At 41.0% G+C, this 25,336-nt stretch overlaps 1 protein-coding gene across 9 annotated transcripts in view; it reads left to right on the plus strand.

The window, feature by feature from the left end:
• Positions 1-18,427: 18,427 nt before the first annotated feature.
• Positions 18,428-25,336, plus strand: part of MLLT10 (MLLT10 histone lysine methyltransferase DOT1L cofactor) — a 205,217-nt gene continuing 198,308 nt past the window's right edge. For 2 of the 9 annotated variants that reach the window (XM_061587687.1, XM_061587692.1), the window contains exons 1-2: positions 18,430-19,158; positions 24,611-24,690. In XM_061587687.1, coding sequence (XP_061443671.1) covers positions 18,990-19,158; positions 24,611-24,690 — 249 coding nt within the window. In that variant the 5' untranslated portion in view covers positions 18,430-18,989. Of the gene's footprint in view, positions 19,159-20,001; positions 20,039-24,610; positions 24,691-25,336 lie in introns of those variants that run through there. The other 7 variants (XM_061587689.1, XM_061587686.1, XM_061587690.1 and 4 more) reach the window with 7 other exon arrangements.

Raw genomic sequence — 25,336 nt, forward strand, 5'->3', positions numbered from 1 at the left:
CTGTCACACACACACGGACACGGGACTACAGTTGTCAGTCTATTTGGCTTCTTTAGACAGCGTCTGCGGTTTGTGTTTTCTTTCAATATTGACGTTAAAAGAAAAAAATGGGGGACTTTTAAGATACAACTTTACCTTTCAAAAATCTAAAATGAGGGGAACAACACTGTGAGTGAGAGAGCAGGGTGGGGTCGGGACAAATAAATAAATCGATAAGCAAACAGATAAATACACAAGCATGCACCAAGCCAGAGATCTTAAGGAAACGTTCAATACGCGTTGAGCCTCTTCCCACCAGATTCCCCCTCCCGCAGCCTTTTGTTCCTTGCACTTTCCCATCTTGATTTGGGGTGGAGTGGGGGAGGGGAGGAACCTGCCAGTTTTCTTGTGGCTATCAAATCTCGCTGCTGCAAATCCGGGATCTTCCTTACGCACTTTGGGAGTCGATCCTCATTTCAACAACTCACAAAGTGAATAATGGCCTACCGAACCTAGCAACAGTTTTAGATTATTAACGTGAACACACACACGCCACAAAAATTCCACACACACAGACAGGGAAAATATATATATTTTGAGGGGGGGAGGGGAGGTGTTATGGGTGAAAGGAAGGTGTCTGATCTCGGTGGGGATCAAAATTATGAAAGAATTTACTTATTTCCTGAGTGACCAAGCAGCGTCGATAGAGGAAAAGCAAAGGCAACACATTTTCTCGGTCATGTTGTAGTCGCTGAGTCCCAATCTCCAGTCCAGCTAAGAGGGGTTGCTTGGATTCAAACTGATTTAAGATGCAAAGTTAGGCACGCTTTCTGGGGAATAAGCCCCAATTAAACCTGGTGGAACTTCCTCCCAAATAAACATGCCTTGGCTTCCACTCTTAAGCAGCAATAGGAAGAAACTTGTCTGGAAGCAAGTTGCCCTGAAACCGGTGGGACTTCGTTCCAAACGGCAGGTAGATCTCCGTAAATCGCCGAAGGATTTAAGATTTAGGAATAAATCGCTGAGCATCAGTTGGCTTCACAGCCTTGTGGATCCTGCTTGGGAGTGGCCGTGGCGGTGGCGGAGGGACACTAGAGGTGCCAAAGATGTGAACTTTGGCTTTCTGTTTGTGTGTGTGTGATGGAACAGACAAAGCTACCGATGGATCGAGACACCGGTTAAATTTCGATTTAGGTTGTTTTGTGGTCAAGCTCTAGAAAACCCTGAAATCTTAGTGTTTAAGCCGATTTAGTGGTACAGATTTAAAGAAGCCCCAGTGAGCATCACTCCCGGTAGTTATCAATGGGACACGATGGAATTAATGGAAATAATAATTCGAAAATCAATGGGGCTGAATCGAGTTCAGCGTCTGAATAATAATTACACTGGGTTATGGATAGGGAGGAGGTTCTTGACGCACCCTTTCCTATGCTCACCTCCATCAGAGAGAGAGAGAGAGAGAGAGAGAGAGAGAGAGGGAGGGAAAGAGAGAGGGAGGGAGATTATAAATCAAATGTGCTCCTTTTCCCATGAAGTAGCCTCAGTCTGTAATGTATACCCTACCTTAGATAGGATTTCTTTACCTTAGATGATGTTTCAGTCTGAAGCACCCATGGTGAACGACAAACCTAATTAGAAAATAACGAGGAAAAATAATATTCCTCACCCAATGCTGTAAACCTATTCCCATTGATCTCACATTGCATAGTTGTTGTCTTTATCCCGTGGAATTAAAAATATATAAAAGCTCCCTTGTATCGCTGCTTTTTGGGGGGGGGGAGGTGAGAGTGCGAGAGAGAGAAGGAGGGTTTTTTTTCTATATTTGAAACGCCCTCTGAGGTTGTGCTTTGATATATTTTCATTGTATTATCATGATGATGTTTAAACAGCCCTGCAATCCAGGCTGACCTCTTCTTTCTAGGGCAAGTCACTCAGAGCACCATTTACAGCCTTTTAAAGATTTACTTGTGAAATGCAACAGCACTTTAAAGATTCTTTTTCACGATGTCCTCGAATTCTCCGTATCCTGGTGCATTTTCACACAGCAACAGCCATCCCCGGACTATCTCATTCTCGATTATTACCCGTTTCCGCTTGGCCTAGTTTAGATCTTCCAGGGTTACCCTGCACACAGCAATTACAATTGCTTTTCTTCGAGAAGTAGAAATATAGCGTTTCCCAGTCTTGACTAGATTTTCAGAGTTGGTGCCTTGGTTGTAGCCATCTCCCCCTATAATAGATCCAAAATGGTGGCGATGAGGAGCAGGCTTGGGGGATATGGCAAAAGGGACCAAAACCTGTCAAAACGGGTCGCACAACTCCCCATGTCATGAAAATTCAGCCTAATGTAAATGTAGACTTAAAAAAAAACTCGACATATTCTTATTTTAAAAATGACGGACATACACAGCTTTCAATACATTTCCGCAATATCTAGTACAGTTAAAGGCTTGTGAGGGTAGGATGGGGGGCACTCCAAGACCCATAACTAAGTTCCTGTAACGCATCACGGTTGTGAGTTATTCCTTTGTAAACAAAGCAACAATTTATAGGGCCGTTGAGGGTTGTTCCTCATCCTCCTTTTCCCAAGCTCTGTTTTCTCACATGGATGTATCTTCTTGCTGTGCAGATATTAGGGAAAGAGAGGTTTTCCTCTCTTTAACCATTATTTCCCCCCTAGAAACTTCACTCATCCTTGATGTTTTTAAACCTTACTTTTAAAGTAGAGATTTTTTGGGACACAAACTGCATGCCATGTTGTCTACTGACCCATAATCAAAATGCAGTGACCTCCTACCCTTTGTTTGCCCCTTGACCCATCCCGAATTCAATGCGGCCTTTATAAATTTGCAAATCCTTGAACGTAAAGGGGGATTTGGGGAAGCTTTGTTCTGCGAGGGTCCTAAAAGTGTGCATTTTTAATTAGACACAAAGGTGCAGTAAACAAAGACTGGGGAACACGCTTGTGTTCTTATGTACAGGTGGACAAATACCTAGATTGCAAAAGATATATTGCCCACATCACCACTCCCCCCCAAAAAAATTGCCGCTGAAAATAAGGCACCAAAAATTGAAGCAAGCAGCCAAAGGCTAACACAGGAGATCCGAAGGGTTAAGGATTCCACCAAATTAGCAATGTGGTACAAATCACTTTCATGACGTAAGGACCAGCGTTCCTCATCTCCAAGGACTGTGGGGATCCTGATGACCCGGGGAGGGAGGGAGAGATTTGATCTAAAGCTACAGGCACATTCCCTTATCTCGCTAGCTATCAGCCAGTTTAAAGGACACCATAATTACGACTGCGATAAAAGCAAGACAATGCCTGCCTATTTGGGCTGAATAAATAAGGAATGTTTACAACTGTAGATTGTTTCAGTGGCAATTAAAGGTTGGCAAAGAAAACCTCTCCTTCTGCCCTCATACTTATTTACTTGGTTTTGTTTTTATTGCCATCTTTGATTCCTTTTCTATGGGGCAGAACAGCCTTTTAGAAGGGACGTAAGAGGAAATGGAGAGCTTTAAGGAGCGACAGAAAAGACTCAGAGAGTTCCCATCCTTTTTTCTCGGCTTGTTGTCTTTATTTCTCCAGTAGCACATATATTTTGAAACTTTCAGGTGTAGCACCAAAAGAGTCATATCCAGTTCTTGGAACATCCAGTGTTTCGACCCACAACCGGAAGCCAGAGATGGTTGAGGGACCCCAGTGGGCGTTGGTTGGCAATCACTGCCTTATTTCTTTGTATCTGAAAGCCCTGGAAACAGAAGGAAGCTAAAAATCCATCTCATTTGCTAAGACACAAGGATCAATTCAAATATCCATTGTATCAGCAAACCTCATCATAATCAGATTAAAGGAAGGTTTGAGCATTGATGCCTGCGAGGCTGAACATTAAACATCGCATGGAATATGCAGAACTCTGTGGATGGGCTTCTTTTAATCGTTTGATCATGACACTACAAAAAATAACACCAACTACAGCACTTCCTCTTTTTTTTTCTAAACTGTTCCTCCTCCCACACATTTCTCCAAGCTAGAACCATAGCGAAAACTTTCCACCCTCGTTTTCTCCCACCGGCTCATTTGTTTTTATTTCCAGATTCAAAACTTTTGCCACATGGGGAGAAAGCAGAAGGGTGGTGGGTTTCAAACGTATGCACGTTTGTCTTTTAACACATTTGCTCTGAAGGCATTAATAAAGTGCAAACTTTTCTTTCTTTCTCTCATGTTAAATTCTCACCGGGGAAGCTTTCCTTATTTAAAGCAATGGGGGCAAACAGGAGGGGAGGGATTCCTAGCGCGTTTGCCGCTCTTTGGACAGTTACAGGCCCCCTTTCCTTTTGAAAGTTTTAGACCTTCAACACCCTCGGATTCCACTGGCAGAATTAGGATGGCCTTGGAGGGTCCTGAACGTGACCACTCACTAAGGCGGGGGGCTACAGCTTGCAACAACGTGCTCGGCAACTTAATCTTGCACCAATATGGACAGGGAGCGCACAAGAAGGGAATACAAATCCTCCCGACATTTCTAGTCACTTTCTAAGGTGGATTGTGTATTTTGCAGCCGATGGGAACATCTGGATTTCGTAGCAAAAAGGAGAGAAGGTAAGTGTTTATCCGTGTAGCCGTCAGTTCGCGGGAAAACAAGAACAAAGGGAACCACTTCTCCCCATGAAGCGTTTTGCATTTTCTTTCTCCATTTCTCATCGAGACGCCGGGGCGGCTGGCGTGGGGGAAGGGAGAAAACTCACAACTTTTTTGGTTTTGTTCTTTTTTTTTTTTTGCTTTTAGAAAGGGTATCAACAAACCTAAAGGCGCGCGGATTCAAATAAATGTCCACTGCTAAACAGATCCCGTCAGCCTTCGCCGTTGCACCAGCAGGGACGGCTCATCTGCTAACTCAAAATAGCCTGTATCGCCCTGGCAGCAAAAAAAGAGAGAAAAATCTAAATACTTTCCCTAAAAACGCAAGAAACAATCTAGATCATTCAGGTTTTGAATTATTGCTAAGACAGGACCTTGTAAGTCGGACGAAGGAACCGGACAAGGGAAAGGAAGAGGCTACATTTAAAATGTAAAACGTGTTGTGGAAACGCACCTCGGCTTCGCCTTAGGAAAAGCGGCCAGAAAGAAAAACCGAGGGAAACAAAATACCCTCCCTCTCCCCAGCAGTTGTTTGCTGATAGCAGGGAACAAAAAAAGAGCACTGGGAGGTTTGTGTGGGCGTGTGCTGTGGAGGCAGCGCGCCTTTACAAACAGCTTTCCCAGCTAGCGATTCGCATTCGTCGTTGTAGTTCTTTTCTTTTCGGTTATGTCGGGCAAGAGGAAGCGACGGCGGGGGGGGAGAGAAAAACAGGGGCAAGATCCTTGCAGCCAAAAAGAGCCTCTTGTCTCAGCGGGAGCAGGGGAGAGCCCTCGGCGTGCACATCCCAACCCAGAAGCGAGAACCGGCATGCCTCAGTTACCCCCTCCCAGTAGCAGCAAGGGGAATAGAGGAGAGGAGCCCATGTTTATAGCTCTCCTCCTCGGTTGCATTGTCCGCGAGCAGCGGGGGGAGGAGATTGAAGAGAAGCAGCCCAACTTCTTCTTACGCAAATGTAATGCATCGCTGCCTCCTTTCCCCCAAGGAGGGGAGAGAGGCAGAACAAGAGCCGGGCGAGAAAGCTGCTGCAGCAAACAGCGCCGCCGCCGCGGCTCCTCTTGTCTAGGCTCCTTCCATTCATTTACCCGGGCTCAGAGGGCGGGGCCTGCAGGCCGATGACCTTTCACCTCCTGCCTTCCACCCATCTCCACCCCCTCGGCGTTTCCTTTTGCCGCTCGGCCATTTGCTTACCCAGAATCCAGTGCGCCAGGCGCTCTCGTGCCGAGCTCGAGCCTCTCGTAATCGCCCCTCCCGACCCCGCCCACTTTGCTTCTCCACAGCTCCTGGCTTCCAGTCTCAGGCCGGCAGGCAGCCCTGGTCGGCGGCCGCTGCAACTCCCCCCATGTACGCTGGGGGCAGCCGCTTCCAAGGGAGGCTAGTCAGCTGCCTGCAGGAGCCTTTCTATGGATGATGATGATGGTGGTAATAATAATAATAATAATAATATGTTTCTATAACTCTCTGTATAAAACAATCCCAAACACTAATTTGATGGTTCTGTTGATACTGGTGTGGATTAATTTCAAGTCACGTATTCAACATCCGGTGTGACTGTCCGCATTATTATAGGTAATTATTAATTATAATTTCCGAAAGCAATAACTAATTGTATTTATTGAACACAACTAATGCTTGTCATAAATCAAGATTACTAATAACAAGGACCTTAGTGTGGCTTAAGAACAAAGTTCCTAAAGTTTAAGCAGAGCGATTAAAATTGAGATAAAAGGAGACGGGAAGGAGTTTCTCCTCCACAAGGTGACATGGTAGAATTAAAAGTCCCCACATCCCACTACCAAATGTCGGGGAAACATAGTCGAAGGCAAAATTTCGAGTATGTTGAGTCATTGCATTTCCTACTCAGCATTTCATGCCCCAAGTCATCCCCCTCCCCCTTTTCCCCAAAGCAAAAGGGTTAGCTTTGAAGGAAAAGGTTTAGAACTCTTTGTTTCTGCTTTTCTTCCTGGCTCTGTGTGTGCGACGGGGGCGGGGGGGGGATGGGATTGGAAAGCAGCAAAAACAGGTCACTGGGGGACTTGCTTCTTTATCCCTTATCCTTCAGCTTTTAGTCTGAAGGACTGAACGACAGTCCTACACCTCCCCATTTCTTTAAAAAGCGTATTTTTTGGGGGGGGAGTGAGAGACTTGAGATCGAGGACTGTTTTAATTGTCTATCTCCGTCTAAAGGCATGCAGGGATACCATAATCTGCACAGCCTTTTATTCTAAATAAAATACAATAAAATAAATGAATAAATCAGGTCCTGTTCCTACTCCTTGGGACGCTGGGAATATACAACTTCTTTCCTGCATTTTTTCAGTTAATGAAGAGCTTTATAACTAATTAGAACTAAAGCTGCAGCAGATAAGGAGGTCTATTTCTCGTCACTCTTGTTTTGGCCTGGGATATCTCCAGAGTTTGCTGAATAACCCAGAACTGTTGGCGTTCAGATACACGTGCAACAGCATCTGGAATATCTTCAGGTCACTGCCTGATTTTTGTTTTTGTTTAAGTCTTTCTAACCTGAGAGATCACGGCGAGAACAAAGTGCAGAGTAGGAGCAGCAATAGGCCGAGCTTCCGGAGGTCCCTGAGACTGGGGGAAGGAGGAGGGGGAGGGAAGAGGTGCTTCTGGGGACAGCTTCCAAAATCGCCGCTTTTTAAAATCGCAGCAAGAAGTATAATGAGACGGCCCAAACGGTGACCTACTGCAAAAGAGGGGAAGATTGGAAGGAGGAGGAATTGTATTGCATTTTAAAGAAGAAATTTTATGAGGTTTTAGTTTAAAAGCATTGCCGCATTACACAAATGAGTGTAAAGGCATTACACACGGCATGCTTGGGAGATTTTTGCTGGCGACATAATCGATACAAACAAATCATGTAGAAGGGAACAAAAAGATTTCCCCTCTTAAATGGTAATAAAAAGCTGACGCTCCATGAATCGTGAAATCCCGCTAAAGGTTTTGTGGAGACGCTTGTCCACAGGGCGGCGGCGGGGGGAGCTGCTGGTTGCCTGTTGAATATGATGGATAAGTGTTTTCTACCCTAGACAAATATGCCTTTTCGCCAAATACTCTACTGGAAGAGGTTCTGGCATCAGACTGTTAACAGGGTCTTGTCAGGTCTTGTCTAGAATTTTTGTTGTTTTTTAAAAAGAATTCTGACACTGTTAACCTGGTTGTCAAAATGTGAAAAACAAAATACAGTGGGATTTTATTTAAGTGGATGTAAACCTCTCCCCCCCCCTCTCTCACACACAGCACCTCAGTTTGGCACCTGATAATTTCGATCCAGATCCCAAATAATGCAAAATATTTTGATTACATTGATTAATCTTCCGATTCCACATGCATAATTTGGAAGCAAGTTCTGTGAAATGACTTGTATTTCATAAGTTTACTATTAGAGATGTTAAATTGCCATCCATAACCAGTTTATTTTGGATCAATCGCATTGGATTATTCTGGAATAAATGAACTGTTGTGTATATTACAGATTGAGGTTGTGATCCTTGGACACTTGTTTGGAAGTGAAGCACCAACAGCAGCAGTGACCTATTGCCAGTTAAATACGTTTTAGGATCCAGTAGCCAGTGTTATGGGCTACAATCCCAAGCATGCTTTTTTGAGAGTAAGTCCCACTGAACTCAGTAGGCGTTCCTTCCGAGTAAACATGACAGAACCTCCTTTTAATTGGGTCATACATTGAGTTGCTGGTTAAGTGCCTTTAATTTTCCCTAATCAGTATATTTTGATTTCTACATCCCATGAATTGGCCATGGTTACATTAAGCAGGGGGTTGGTTACCAATAGATTTAGTTGTCAGACTATGTCAGTTTATTAAAAAAAAAAGGAATGAAAACATATTTTAATTGTAACATAACCAGCATATCAACAGTAGTTGAAAAATCAGCACTTCCTCATAATGCAATAATAAAAAATACTAAAATGGTTTTTATTGGGATAGTAGTTTCATGCTTATCTGAGAAAACACCAAAGCAGGGGAAAGATTGCTTACAAGAAAATAACTGCAATGCATCCCCCTCTTCCAAAATACAGCACACTAAAAGAAAGCCAAACCCTAACCTGTTCAGTTCATGGTTAAAGTACATGTAAAGGAGTTGAACAGAAGACATACTTTGTTGATTTTAAAGGGTTTGTTTAGGTTGCTCTTAGTTGTCTTGTCTTACTTGATTTAAAAAAGAAAAGAAAATGCATTTTTTGTTTTTGTTTTTTTAGAGGTACCAACTTGTGAATCTGCTATCTTGTGGTAAAACTACTGTGTAGAAAGATTCTCAGTGAACACAGAGAGTGTTAGCAGGGCAACAGAAGCATGACAGTTTGTGCTAAGGTGGCCACGAGTTCAAGACATGAAGACGTTAAACCGAAGCATTTAGATTTAAGCCAGTTTAGGAAAGTGAATCGGCTTAATTCCCATTGTGGGACTTCCTTCTGAGTCGTGTGTAGAGTAAGGCTCTGCATGGATTTTGAATCCAAGTCTTCTGCCAGTCGTTTGCAAGGGTAAGAAGAAACTAAGAAAGTTCTGTGGTCAGGACTGGCCCTGCTTTGATTAATGATCCCAACCAGTGTGCCTCCAGATGTTGTTGACCACAATTCCCATCTTTCCTGACCATTGGCAATGCTGGCTGAGGCTGATGGGAGTTGTGGTCCAACAACATCTGGAGGCACACTGGTTGGGAAAGGCTATCCCATCCCTTTCTCTTGCAACCAACTGCTGCAAAGAGTACTTTTTAAAAAAGGAAGAAGTTTGCCTTTTTGGCTAGAGCATAGTCATCCACAGTAAAGAACTATGTTCTGCTGCATTTGAGGAGAGTGCAGACCCTCCGCTTTTCCTCTAGGCAGTGCTACAGCTGCGAAGAGGAAACAGTAAGCAGGACGGGGGCCAGCTGGCAGGGCAGTGGCAGCAAAGGGATTTTGTGTGGAGGCCTTTGCGGGTCGCCCTAATTGGAACCCTGGACCTCGGAAAAGAAGAGAGGAGTTGGCGGGCAGCCAAACCCAATAATCCCCTCCCCTCCTTTCTCAAAGCCCTTTGCGTCGTGTTTGATGAGAGAGGTTGAGGGTGAGCAGGTGAAAGAATGAATTTGTGGGTGTCGCTTACAAAATGAGAGTCAATTGAAAGGCCTGCTTGTGCAGGACTAAGTTAGCTGGCAGGAGGGCTCAGAAGAAGCTGTTTCTCTGAAGGAAACTCAGCCAGCCTGTGGCCTAGCTACGCCGGCAGGTAGGCAGGCCTGCAGTCAGAGCAGAAGGGGGCTGGGCCCCAGGAAAGAAGCCATGAAGGATGCCGAGAGCGCAAGGGGAGATGGGAGGGCGGGTGACGAGAACTGAGGAAGGGGCTGCAGGCGGGAGGGGAAGCTGCGAAAGGCGGTAGCAGCCGCAGCCGGGGAGCTAAGGGCTCATTCAGGCAGGAAGTGCAGTTGGAGGGAAGGTGCTTAGTTGCAGGCGGCCAGGGCCGGGCTGCAGCAAATGAGTGAGCCGGGCTGCGTAAAGGGAGAGGAAGTGGAGCTCAGCCCTTCTTCGCGCCTTTAGGCGAAGGCTCGCCTTGTCTTGCTGCATCGGTGAGGGGAATGAGACGAGTTTCTGTTTGAACAGCTTTTTTGAGCTGAGCTTCCACAAGCACAGTTGGGGGAAACGGCGCGAGTTACTAATTCTCTTCCCCTAGCAGCTCGCGGGTTTCCAACAATCTCTCTGGTAAATAAGTAGAGAGGACTTTCTTCTTTTTCTTTAGCGCTATTCACTGAGGGAAGCTCCAGTGAAGCTGTAGCTCACGTGGGCCGTCGAAGGTAAAGACCCCACCAGGGACAACGCTCGACTGATACAAAGGGAAACATCTGTTCGGTGGTGAATTTTTAGAACAGGACTTTCGAGGGTGGAGGGGGAAGGGGCAGGAAACAACTTGAAACACACACACACACAATACTGAAATAATTACATTTTACAAAGGAGTTAAAGGAAGGGGATTGGAAAAGAGCGGGTTTTATTGTTACTAAGGTTGAAAAACCGTGTCTTGCACATTTCAAATGCTCACTGAAATAAAGTTAGCAAGCGGAAAGGTCTATTCAGTCTAAAAAGTGTTTTTCTTTTAAAAAACAAAATTAAATACTTTTGATCTCTGAAACAATTAGTTTTACTACGACTTGGTTTCTGGTAATTTAAATTATTCAAAGGAAAATAAACTACTTAATTTTATCTTTAAAATCAACAAGTGTCTGTAATTCTTTAAAAAAATATATACGGGAGGGGTACTGTTACTGAACTGACCTGGTTGGACTGGGAGGAAAAAAAGGAAGGGCCGTATATTCTTTTTTTTTAATTATTTTTTAAAGACAGGCCTTAAACTTTTTTCCAGGAAAATACCTTCTTGAAGAAAAGTATTGTTGTTTCAAGCAGCTTGACAGAATTTTAAAATGCAGATTAGAAGAATTCCTAGATGTATTTCCATATTCTCAGGGGAAAATGTATTTTACTGAAGTTCTCAGCTGTAGTAAGGCAGTCAGGACAGTATTAGTGGACACGACAAAACAGAAAACTGTTGGTAGTTCTCTGGTTGCAATGTTGAAACCTTTTGGTTCATTCCTTTTCTTTATAAAACTTGCTGTCTTTAGAGCCTTCAGATAGTGCCAATAAAGAAAAATAGGACCTCATATTCTGAAAAGGGTTTCAAAGTTTAAAATTCCTATATTCTGAGACATTTACAATTCGTTAAAGATATTAAGACATGATTGTTTTCCCCTTGACGATCATGGATCTTTAGGTACTAATCATTAGGATAATTCTGAAATATATCTCAGAGAAAAATCCTTAAGATGTTACAATAATTTAAATCAAGTAATATACATCCCAGGATTTAGAAATGAAACCTGTATTATGAAAGAAAAAAATATTTGAAGCAACAAAGCAAAAAGCATAACTTCCTTGACATTCCTGTCTTACTTTTCTTTAGTCCAAAATAGTAACATTTTTCCAGTCTTCCTTCTTGCCAAATGGGTCATTTGAAAAAAATGAGTAGCACGATGTAAAAAAATCACATTCCGACTCTGAAATGCCACAGTGAGACTGACAAAAAGTGATCCGAGGCTTGTGCCCTTAATTCGCTCGGAATGTTAAGCTTCCCAAGATACTCCCAGCCTATGCGGTCATGTTAGCTTTTCTCTGTTTAGTAGGTGGTTTTTAATGGTTTAAAATTAGTAATAGGAAGCAACAACTGTCTGTGCCTTTATGTTTGTAAAATCAAGATTAAAAAATGAATGCACTGTAATAGGAAACAACACATTGTTAGAAAGACTTTTTTTAATGGTGGCATTTAGTAATTCCTTTCATGGATACAATACTATTAATTAGCATATTCTGGGGCGTGTTTTTGAAATTGGGAGGTAGTAACCCCCACTTGAGAAAACCGCTTAAATAAAATAAGTACTGTGATTTTGCCTAAACCAGACACATAATTGATATCAACTATAGACCTATTTCATGTGTTGCAAGTTGCTTTCATATATAAGAAACCTGATTTCCCCCTTTTCCATGGACAGTTTCTAATTGGTGATAAAGGATTTATTAGGGCACAACCATATTGAAATAGCTTTAGGGTTCAGATGCTTGATTAGGAACTAAACATGTTTTTCAATAGAAGAAATAAGTAAAAAAGGGAATTGTAATATGGGAGTATTGAAAAACTATGCAACAATACAAACTTGATTGTCTTCTCAAAATACATGATGACATTTCAAGTTTGTGGGGTTTTTTTGGTGTATGAATGAAAGAGGAAACCTTTCAAATATTCTTACTGCCAGAAACCAACAGTCACAAAATTCCAATTCTTAATGGAAATTCTGAATAGATTGATTACATTTAGATTACATTTATATTACATTAAATCTAAATTCCAGAGTTTACTATTCTGCCCCCCAAAGATTAGCATAGCATTATGTTGAATGTGAATTTTCAACCTTTTTTCATAATTTTTGTATATAAACTCAAAGTAACACTTAACTATATTTCAACACATAACTTTATAAATTAGTTCTTAAATGTAAACCTTGAAACTCAAGTTAAAGGAATGTTTACTTGCCAAGTTTTTTTTAAAATACTGTGTTACAATATTTACTTACAATTTTTAATCTGGGGGTTTTCATGTAAAAAACACATCATTGCACCATATTCACAGTAAATCTCAGGCTGGAATTAACAAATACTAGCATTATCATTACAGAAGCAGTACTTGGAAAACAAGGATTTCATCAATTGGTGCTGCTAGTTAAGTGGCATTTGCCCAAAGTCTCCTGAGGTGATAGTGCAATTTAAAACAATACAATGGATGCATTAAAAACAACTTCCCAGTTAAATCAGTGGTTTTAAACTATAGATTATGACAGAGATTCAAACAATACCACCACACTATTAACAGTCAAAGTTACACTTCCATTAATAGGTAGTTTGGAGAGCACACAACTAACATAACCTTGTACTCACAAATTTCAAGATGTGTAAATATATTCAAAAATACAGATGAAAGGTGAACTACTACATTTAAGTTGCTCTACAAATTTGGTACTGCTGTAGAGTATTCCTGAGTTATGTGTACAGGCACACACAAAAAATTATTGTGGCTTTATTCAGAAACTAAAAACACATTTCCTTTAAAGTAAGTTCTATTCAAATCAATTTGAAAGTAGATTAGGATTGAGGTATTGATTTTGTTGTGTGACCAACACGGGGATTTTTAAAAATATGGACAACAAGTTAATGTACTTCATAGCAGCAGGAGAAAAAATAATTTGCTGAATTTAGGCTGATACAGCTTAGAGTTTTAAATAAAGCAGTATTTAAACCTCATTAATGTGGATGGGTCAAATCACAAGTGTCACATTCCTCACTGTGTGGACACACCATTATGCTTTCATTTTTTAGGATTAAACAAATAGCATCATTGCTTTGATTAATTCTACTTTCAGGTTGAGATAACAAGGCAAATAAAGTGTGATATTTTAAATAAACTCAAATATGAGCATCCTTAATATCAATAAGTAATAGTTCTTTCTCAGAACTTTTAAAAGGCATATTCTTCTATGCACATCATAGCTCCTTGTACTCAGGTAAGGAATAAAATTAGGTTTGGATCCGGTTCAGTTTAAAAATCATGTTAAACTTAGTTAAAGAAGGCCTTCAGGCAAACATCTATTCCCACCCCCACCCCTCAAAAACAAACAGCCCTGACACAACTCTTCTATTTTGTCTTTCTTTATTCCTCCTAATTGTTTTCAACATAGGGGAAAAAAGCATGTTTGAGTTTGAAGAGTTTATTTTTGTTTTGCTATTATATATTTGTTTTACCTCACGTTAGTGCTTTATGAACGTTAAGAAAATTGCACCTGATTTAATTGTAACAAAGAGGTGATTAAGCAGTACAGGCTGTTTTAGTCAATAAACCCACGATGTGTTGCTGAATCTGTTTTAAGAATTATTAGCAACACACAAAGAAAAGAATTGGTAGTTTAGGTAATTGCAATTTTAGGTTGATGCCACTTGTTTTTTAAATACTAAGATTTAGGTGATAGAGGAACTTAAAAGTGCTGAAAACATTTTTGTACGTCAATTTCCACCCACTAACATTTAAACATCTAGCTACTACTATTTCTAATGAAAATAAAAGTAACAGTAAAACCTATGCATGTCTACTCAGAAGTAAGTCTTATGGAGTTCAATACGACTTTCTCTCTGGTAAGCATGTATAGGATTGAAGCTTAAAACAGATTATAGTTATAAAATGGCAAAAATGTACATTACCTTTAAAACCACGTGATATTTTTATAATGTTATATCTTTAATTTTTTTAAAAAAGATTACCAATTTGAAATACATCATAGTGACTCAATATCTACATTCTTTCCTTTTCTAATACTTATATTCCTACCTGTGAATCTGAAAAAACTGTGGATTTTTAGAAAAAGATCCCTAATTGTCAGTATTTAGAGTAATTCATAAAAACACATCTTAATACTCCGTCTAAAAATGTAACTTGGAAGTAATTCTCATTGATTTCAGTCAAACTTGCCTCAAGTAATGTGCTTAGGAGTAGGATGTAAAAGGTTTCTACATTCATATCATATGGATGTTAATGGCTTGCTATGTGTAGTACATTGTAGTAAAGCCTTTCTCTTCCTATTTTGCATTTCAATAGTTCCTTACAAATGCATTGTTTTACAAAACCACCAAGAGGCTATCTACAGTTTGCCACCAAGTTTCCTGCAATGTTATAAAGCAGGATCATAGTCTGTCTTCCAGTCTATGTATTTTCATTCTATCAATGAAATTTAGTACAGTTAAAATTTGGCATTTTATTATAGCACCTTATACTTTGCATTTTATTTTGTTAAAATCAAATTTTAGAGGGATCATATTGTTAATACGTAGCAGAAACATTTTTTAAATTAGTTTTGTTTGAAATGCATACAAGAGTTTAACAAAATACATTTCTAACATGTTTTAATTTTGGCAGCTCTTGTAGAATGATTTTTAGTTGACATTGCTTTACATTTAGCAAGGGCCAGATTTTAACTAATATTGAAGGTAAAAGTTTAAGCGAACTGTAGACCTATATGAAACTTAATAGTGCTCAACTGAAAAACCTTCCAAAGTGTTTGCAAACTGGAACGAAATATAGGCCGCAATTTTATTACAATGCACTTTTCAGAGAATCCCTTAGGTTTCTTAACTGTTGTATGTTTTCCAAGCAGCAGAACCTTGCCCATGCTCACTGTTTAGGAACTTCTATCTCTATGGTAATTCTGAAGGTTCCCGAATCTTCAATATCCCTGACATTCATTGTTGCTTTCCTACCTAAAATTCCAACTCCATCTGTCTGCTCACCTATCAGTATTCCTTTCTTCCATTAGTCTCCCACAGTAGTTCCATGTAGAATCAGACTGACTTGCTACAGACTGCTGCTTCAGTCACACTAAATCTACACTGTAGTGTGAGTGGTTGGTATCTATTTAGTTCTTTTTATCTCCATTAAGAGACATATTGCAAATATGAGGAATCATTTGTTTAAACTGGATGTTTTGTTTTGGTCTCCATTAAAAGCCATTTAGTATATATGGGGAATCTCTAAAGAAAGAAAAAATGTCAAGAAACAAGATGTAAATCAGTCTCTAAACTGGCACAGCCGTTTTTTCTACAAAACAAGTTTAATTTAGGCCACAGTTCAATTGTTACTGTTAATCTCACTGGGAAACTTTAGAAATTAGACACCATCTTCTTTAAATTAACAAAAATAGCTTTAGCATACTCTTCACCAGGATCTACAACTTAGTTAAGGCTGCAATCCTATATATACACATTCAAGTAAGACCCATTTACTGGAGTTAGACTTACTTCTGAGTAAATATGCCTAGGAACAAAGTGCATTTAGATGTAAATAGCTTTAATCCCACTGGTCAGTGTAGGTGATAGAACAATCCTATGCATATTTACTCACAAGTAAGTTACATTGTATTCAGTAGGACTTACTCCCAATTAAGCATTATGGGTTTGAAGTCCAAATCAGATGAAACACAGTAGTTTGGTTTAACAGGACCTCAGCTATTTAACTGCAATCTAATTTTATTTAAAGAATAGCAGTTTTCAGGATATTAGTAAATTACAAAATACACTTCCAATTTCTATATATTTAAAATATACACCTTTTTTGCATTTACGCTCTATGATTTTAAGTCCATTCTACAGAATTTTACTTTGCTGTAGCATGCACATGCAAATACATACATTTTGTAAAGCATTTTTGTATGTTATTTTAAAAGTTATGCATTTTCTCGAAATGCTAAAGCTAGACTTTCAGGGATATTGCCATGCACCATATGGAGGAATATTCAACAGATCACAAACACTCAAATGACGCTGTTATGTTAATCAAAGTGTTTAGCTAAGCCTTCTGTAGGAAATGACACTCGCCACTCCCTTTCCCTCTCCTCTGTCCTTCCTCCTCTATCTAGAAAATTTCACTTCAAACTTTCAAGGACAGCAAAAACTGACCCAAGATATCCTGCCCACAAACTGCAGGCTCTGATATGTCAAAAAGGCAACAGTTATGCACATCCCTTCTATTCCCTTCATACAGCAGCTCTTCAAAAACTCACATTTATCTGCAGAATTGTCATTACTTCACAACATCTAAAGAAATGCAACCAACACACACAAATACATTTAGGACAATGCAGATAATTTAATAAACTTTATTTAAATTGACTTCATGTCAGCTAACAAGGCAGCCTTGCAAAATCATACATTTTTACCGTCCTATGCATGAAGTCAGTTTAGCATGATAATGAAAGGGAAAAAATCAATGGTATTTTACTTAGTTTTCCCTTTACCTTCACAAAAGTAGCAGCCCTGGGGCAAGCTGAGAAGTAGAATTTTGCAAAGCTGCACCTAATCTCCTTTCAGTCTTAACAGTGCCCACAATTAGTTCCTTCTGCTACAGTCCTACCTGCTTTACAGTGAATAATGGAAAAACTGGGGATTCTGATAACCTCAACCTTCTTGTTTTTAACTCTGCTTTCTTAAATATATACTGTAAAAGGAAATCAACAATAATTGATCAAAGTCTGGAAAATATGTAATGTGAAATTAAACTAGATAACAAACATTCAAGGTAGGGGTGTGTGTGTGTGTTTGTAGAGGGCTGTTTCCCTGTTCCAGTAACTGCCGCACAGAAAGACCCATGCATGCTTGGTACTCAAAGATATGGGGAGGCCAGGATTAAGGTTAGGAGCATATATATATTTCAATGGGATCGGCCCACAGTGGCCTCTAGGTTTGAGGAATAAGACTACATTTGTCAAACTGAAGGAAGTAAACCTGACAGTGCTAAAGTGAGGGAAGAGGTCTGTGCAAATGGAGAAAAGATATTCCAAAATAATATATTTTACCCAATTTTAATGGCAATGCTACCATAGTTTGAGTAAGCTGTGTGTGCATGCTCACATGCAGTGAGAGACTAAAACAGGGTTGCTATAAAAACAAGGAATTCCAGAGGGAACTCTGGAAAGTTTGTCACAATATGGTAATATTTTAAGATGCTACAGGGCTCTTTGTTGTTCCTAAAAATTAGGGATCTTGGAAATGCAACACATCTAAAAACAGAGAGGTAATTTTGGAATAAGACATCTAACAATCCTAAATTGAGGCAGATGTCCCTGAACAGCAGACTGCCTTGGAAAAATGTGTCACTGAAGCCAGCAATTCATATTCAAGAAATTCGGGATCATGGTGTAAGAGAAATACTACCACACCAGTGAAGAACTGAATAATAGAATTGAACATCCCTTGAAGATAAAAATTGTCTGTTCCACAATAAGAAATGCAGGGCTGTGGGTACACCCCACAATCCAAAATGATCGAATTCTAGGACTAGGTGATCATAATTGTTTCTCTCAGGCTTTGACTTTACCCAGATGTTTCAACTGCCAGGACTAGAAAACCCACGACGAGAATGTGGTGCGTGTGATTGAACAAGGGGCGGGAAAGTATTCATCCCGCTGCTCCTCAAGATACCACAACGGTCTAAGGGAAATTTGACGAAAGAAAGCACGCGCACACAGGAATCTCTCGGTAGCCGAGTGAAACGTCATCGTTTTAAGACATGTTACAAGTGTAAAAGAGGGCCACGGCTCATCCGGGCCTAGTCTGGCATTCACACCACCCGCAATATGAGCCGCTGAGGCAAGAGCCCAGCAGCAAGACTATATATTTGTGTTCCCCTCCGTTCACGCACGCGGTCTGAATGTGCATCCATTAAAAACGGTAGAGGAGAGTGAGTGGGCAGCGCGCGACAGAGAACTCCGCGACAGCTCGCGTTCTACTGTCGGCCCATGATCCACCGCGGGGGGAAGGAGGAGGAAAGGGAGAGAGAAGAGGCTGCCGCGTCTTGGGGCCTTCGATGAGGAAGGCTTGCAGTGCGCCTGCGTGCAGCAGGCCCCTGCTCTGTTGCTTTTCGCGTTGCTGTCTCCTTCAGCGTGTGGCCTGCAGGACTGTTGCCGCTGCCAATAATCATAATACCATCTCTTCTGCTTGAGCTCAAAAGACTGACTGGTACCTGCCCGCCCTAGCCGGCGCTCAGTGAGGAGCTTGGAAGAAACCCCTTTTTTGTTGCTCTCCTACTGCTGCCGCCGCCGCCACCAGCGGCCATGGGTCCCACGTCCCTGCTATGGAGGCGGTACTGGCGGCGGCGGTGGCTGAGCGACTGAAGGCGGAGTGCTGTGGGGGAAAAAACAGGAGGAGAAGGAGAAGGCGGCGGCGGCAGAAGAGGGGATCTCTGTGTGGTGTCGTGCTGACGGTGTTTTTAACCCTTAGATGGTCTCTAGCGAGCCGTTCTTGCTGCCTGTGTCACTGGAGGGCGAGTTCTCCAATAGTATGAAGGAGATGATCGGCGGCTGCTGCGTTTGCTCCGACGAGAGGGGCTGGGCCGAAAATCCTCTGGTTTACTGCGACGGGCATGGCTGCAATGTCGCAGTGCATCAAGGTGAGTGAGACGGCCTGCTTTGGCCAATCCTGCTTGGTCGGCCGCACCTTCAGAGAGGGCTGGCCGGCTGCTTCCTGCGGCCTCTCCCCCCTCCTTGCCAACCTCGCGTCTCCGCCATCCGCGTGTGTCCTCATATACACACACAAAGTCACAAGACATCAATTTCCAGCCTAATCTTGGCTTCGGCTACCCTCTGGAGTGTTCCCATGTATGCCTGCCTTCTTCCTGTTTGCAGGAGCAGCCTTTTCCCTTCCTTCCCTCGACCCACTGTTACCTATTGCTGATTGTATTTGTAAATATCTTTAGCCAACACAGTCTGAAGAAGACGGCTAGTTTTAGAAAAAGATGAATGTGCTTCTCCGCCATCTCCTCCAAAGATGATGAAGGCGGGCATGCACTTTTTTTTGCGGGGGGGGGGAAGAGGACAATGTCAAAAATATAGGCTTCCCTTGTGTTCTGTTGTGTGTGAACGACTAAGCAAAGTATGTCGTTACTTCTTCAACTTGTGCGTGCCTGTCCTTTCCCCGCCCTTATTAGTGAAAGTAGTCAGGAAGGGATTGGTGCGGAGTATTAGCAAAACATTTCATTGCTCAGTTTACACTATGGGTAACGTGTGCGTTCTGCTTTTGGCTCCTGCCTCTGCCTGCTAAATCTGATTCTCGTTACACTTTTTGTACGCCCTCCAGTAGTCTTGCTCCTCCCGCGCAGGCTTCTGTTTCTTAAAGCTAGGCAAGAAGCCTGGAAACGTGTTTGTCAAAGGGAGAGCGTTAACTGTCATGTGACTGCTTCTTTCCTTTCCTTTCCTCTCCTCCCGACTGTCTCTGCCAGAACGTCATTTGGCTGGATGGTGTCTGCTGGATGAGGAGACTTCCTGTTTGTGGTACGGGGGAGGGGAGGAAAGGGGCACTATAGGCTTACTTATCCTTTGATGGTAGATTTGTTTGGATTAGGGGAAGGAGAGTGGTTGCGTTGGCTGGTGCCCAGCTGAGTGGCTGTGTTGCTGTTTTGCTTGCTGTAAGGAGCAGTGTGTATCTGCTTGTCTTGATGATCTGTATGAGTTTCATTTTTGTCTGGAATATCTTGCTGTTCCAGTTGTACTTTGGAGTATGCGAATAATGCATTATAGTCCAAAAGATCCAGGGATTGATATTGTTTTTGATCCCACATGAGAGAGGTGTCTGTAGGGTTGTATGGTTTATGACTAGTTGGAGTGAGCACTCGAGGACAGAATGAACTGTCATTACTCCATGTGAACCTGTCTGGCTTTCACAAAAATCTTCAGGATTCCCCCCCCCCCCCGCCAAGGTTGAGTCTCTGCTAACACCCTTGTCATGCTTCATATCACTTCTTTTCCTTGCTATCCTGGAGGCTGGAACTAGTTTTTATGTTTTCAATGCACATGCATGCATTTTTTCTAGAATTGCAGGTCTGGAATTATTATTTTTTGTTCTATCAAATGCTAAATCTGTACAATTGCAACTGTACACTAATCCATTTGATTCAGTGTGCTGAAAAAAGGAGAAGAAAAATAGTTTGGGTCAATGTCTAGATGAAAAAATATCTATATATTCTAGAGAAAGAGGTGGGATGGGACTTTGCCCAAATCAAGGGACAGTGTGAGGCTTTATTCTCCACCAATTTCGCAAAAGCTTAAGCATATTTAGAGGCATGAGATTTCATGTGAGGAACCAGAAAATGGAATGCAGATGGTAACCTATCACAAAGTGGTACAGATGTGCCCCTTCCTCTTTTGGCATGACTGTTGGATTACACAAATATCTTACCTTAGGTGCACCCTAACATGTTTTGTTTGTGGAATTCTCACCACTGAGTAAACTGAAATTGGTATCTTATATTTAGTGTTAAGCCTCAATGTCTAATGTAAGTGAGAGACTGTGGCATCTGTGCTTATTCTTTTTTCTTCTGTTGACTTGATTATGAGTTTGCAAAATCTTTGAGACATAGTCTGAGAATGGAAAATAGCAAATAGTTAGAAAATTGAAAGTGGAATAGGGAGACCTACAGAAAGGTAAAAGTACTCATGTGAAACTACAATTTATTACTGTATTTGCTCTGCTCTCAAATCGCTTTTTATTGTATTCTGAATGTGTTATTTGGTTCTGAAAGAAGCAGCACACAGCCTGATCCTATGCATGTTTTAACAATACCATTTGAGTTCAGTGGGGCTTACTCCCAAGTAAGTATACATACAGTTGTATTATCTGAAAAATAGCTGCAGATGTCTGTTTTGTTATATCACTATTTGGGCCTGCAAGAAAGTCCTCAAAGTAATTTGCAATAAGATCCTAGATCTCTCCCTGATAATTAAATATGTATTGTGGGCAAATTAGAATACTATTTCTATTCTATTTCAGGAAAGCTTTGCATATGCCCTTCTACCCCACCCCAACTCCTATTACAAGTTGTATGTGTACCAAGTGTTATGTTTGAAGGAACTAGACATTAATGGAGAAAAAGGCAGCTTAGAATTCCTCTCTTCCTGTAATAGCCATTTTCTCAGGGGACCTAGAAAGAAGGTGGCTGTGCAGCATTACAGCAGTGGGAAGCATCTGTACTCTTAGTGTTCTAGACTTCAGTGACAGCACGTTCAGTAAAGGATTTTCAAATTGTGGGAGACGTTTGTAGAGCTACAGATATATTGTGAGATGTCAAATTAAGAAGCAATTTCTTTACATGAATAGTTATTTCATTTGAATTGGTTCTCTTTGTAGAGAATGTACTTGCATATGCAGACTATGTGAACAGTACAGAAATAAGTATCCCCCTCCTCTAAATTAGCCAGTTCGCTTTGTTCATGTGAACATAGCTCAGGATAATGAGAATAAGTGCAGCATCTGATGTGTTCTAGCACTGATGAATCAGCAGAGAAGGACATATATGTTTTATTGTAGATAAGGAAAGGAGAGGGATACTAGCTTGGAAAGTCAGTGACTTCTGTACAATTTTTGTCTTGCCCTAGACCCTGCATTGCTGTCTTCCATTCTGTTTATTTTTTGTTGAGGTTAGAGGCCATCTTGAGCTATATTGTATCTTTTTAGAACATGCTGCCATCCCCAGTTTTCAACATTTCTGAAATCAGTTGGACTAAGTGGGTGGTAACGATATCAGGCTGTGTCCTAGAAAACATTCCTATTTCACTCAAGAGTTGTATTAACGTGCAGCTAAGTTGCAACAGTTCTCATGTCCCATCTGTAATTTAAAAAACTTACCTCAGGCTGCAATCTTGTATTCACTTAAACCTGGGAGTAAGTCCCCTTGAACTCAAAGGGGCTTTTTTCTGAATAGACATGTATAGGATTGCGCTGTTAGTATGAACAACTGCCAGTCATGATTGATTAGGAGGCCCTGTCTTAAGTATACCTATCTGGGAGCAAGTCCAATTTAACCCATTGTGACTTAATTTCCAAGTCATAAGATCAGATACTGTATAACTCAGTATACCCATAGATATAGATCGGCTCTGATGCATTCATGCATCATGCTGAGTGCTAAATTAGACTTTTATATGATCCACACTTACAGCTTAAATGGCTTGTTACATGCTCTCTGTCTGTGTTCATATTCAGGGTGTTAGCTTTATGATACAGTTGAATTCCAGACTATATAAAGCCCTAGGATAGTTGCATTATATGCATCATAGTCTGCACAGCACTCATTCCTAAATTCAGTCTTGCCTGTGACATACGGATTTCAGAGAGACTTACATGTAGCATCTCTGCCTAAATCATGTGCAGACAAATCCTTGAGGAATAAGAGCGAACATAAAAGGTATAAGCAGCATTGGCAAATGTTGATAGAAAGCCATTAGAGTGGTGGTGTGTGTGGGTCCACTTGTACACACATTCCTGTTTTGATCTCCCTAATAAGTATGTAATGTAGTTAGGACTTAAGTATCATTGATCATTATGGGATCATACAGGTGTACAGGATTACTTTGCCTAAATAGGACGGCATGATTGTTTCTTTGCATGAGCAAGTAAACAAACCAGGGAGGGTTAACTTAGCAGTATGTCTGACCACTAGATCATGGTTTGTTTTTCCCTGATAAGCCATGTTCTCTAGCCAATCTTAAACCAAGGTTTGTTGTTGACTTAAGAATCTGGGCTTGTTAGGGCAAACCAAACCACAATCCTGGGTTTGGATACACTACTAAGTTCTCCCTTTCTTGTTTTGCTTGCACACTTGCATGAAAGGTGGAGTGAAATGGAAGCGGCTGGGCTTCACATACAGTAAGCCATGGTTCTTGAGTTATCATGACATGAAAGTGCAGACATGTTAGGCTAGAGCCAACCATTCAGGTTCAAGGCTAGATTGCATTTTCGGACTGATGTGTTTTCTCCTGTGATAATGCTACACATATGCTCTGTTGTAGTATTCATAGATAGCAAGAGTACAGATTAGAATCAAACAGACTTATGAGTGCAAAAATGACTCTTCTTGTATTTTTGAATAGAGTTCTTATAGTAACAACTACATGGTAGTGTTAAATTTGGCAACCTGCTCTGAAAAGCTGTTTTATACAATGTTTTTCTTTGCATCATGAAAAAATACAACTTGTATAATTTTTAATTGTGTAAGTGCTTTCAATAGGATGAGGAATGCACCCCAAATTATTTAAGTGTCAGTTGAGAACACACTTGGCTATCAGTGCCTTTTGAAAAAAGTAGAACTTTCTTTGATTAATTTACTTGACGGAATCTATTCTTTGTGTATATATGCACACAGAGAGAGGGAGATACAATTAAATATGTGTGTGTAGTGTGTGTATGCTTGTGCACATGGAGACCACATGATTTGGTGCTTCGGGAAACAGACTGCCTTGGGCCAAGGTGCTTTGTAGGCTGCCTGACTGATTGCATGGTCTGTCCGAGTGCACCCCTCTTCCCTTATGCTCTGGCATTTTCCTTATGTGGTAAGCTTAGAAATATAGCTTTAATTTTAGTAGCTTTTGTTTAAGTAGACACTTGTCTGCAGTATTTTAAAGAATGTCTATCACTGAGGCGCTATGAAGTGCTTCAGGGTTTCTGGTTTGACTGGTGCAGTCTTGTAGATATCCTGTTTTATGTCAGGCAAGTTGAAAATACCATTAAGACATCTCAGTTCAGCTTGGGATTCTTCTGAATCCAATGTATATCCCTAAAATAAATTGATAAGATAAAATTTAAAAGTCCTAGGCTATTTACCCATTAGCCCAGGGTACCTACAAGGCCCCCTCCTTCTACCTTTTCCCCTGCTGAAATTAGACTTGAAAGAAACATTCTATGATAGCCAAAATATGTTGTGTGTGTGGTGCCATGACAGTTTCTCCAGTTTGCAAATGATGACCCTTGCATTTACCTATGATATACTTTTATGTGTATTCCAGAAGTTACTTTTCTGTATAATATATATTCTTTTAATATAAATATTTGGCTCTTCTCTCCCAAAATAGCATGCTATGGAATTGTACAAGTACCCACTGGACCTTGGTTTTGTAGAAAATGTGAATCTCAGGAAAGAGCAGCTAGAGTGGTAAGTTTGAATTAGTGTGTAATACTTGGATGCATGTTAACAATCTAGTTTTTGTTGTGGCAGCATTGCTGAAAATGTTTTTCTTAGCAGAGAGTGAAAGTTTCTCATTCTCAGGTTAACAGTGAGCACAAACCAGCTGGAAAACATAGAAATTGTCTTTCTTTGCCTGGATTTTTTCACATCCTAGTTCTAATATGGAAGTACAAAGAGAACCAGACAGGGTTTTCAGTGCCGCCCAGGGGTTAACAGCTGCCCAAATACTGTGCTGTACGCTTCATAGTTGTCTTCCTCCATTCTTTTTGTTGGTGACGGGAAGGGATGGTAGAGGTTCTTATGGGGGAACGCCAGTCTTCATTTTCTTCCTCTTTGACTCTCTACCATGGGGTGGGGGGGAAAGAGAAGCCAGACACAAGCACTCTGTCACCACCTGGGAAACATGGGAATCTGCTATCTTAATAGATGTTTGGATCTCTGGTTTTTGGAATCCCCCCCCCAAATGAGATTCCACTGGAAACCAGATATAGGCAAATCAGATTGGATCTGTGTTCTGCCTGCAACTCTCTGGCTTTGACATGTGGATTGTTCTGGAATATTAATTCCAACTCTGGAGGATATTTTTGCAGGTACTGATAATACATTCTAATAA

Source organism: Rhineura floridana, chromosome 10 (assembly GCF_030035675.1).
Source record: "Rhineura floridana isolate rRhiFlo1 chromosome 10, rRhiFlo1.hap2, whole genome shotgun sequence".
In the NCBI taxonomy this organism is placed as follows: domain Eukaryota; kingdom Metazoa; phylum Chordata; class Lepidosauria; order Squamata; family Rhineuridae; genus Rhineura; species Rhineura floridana.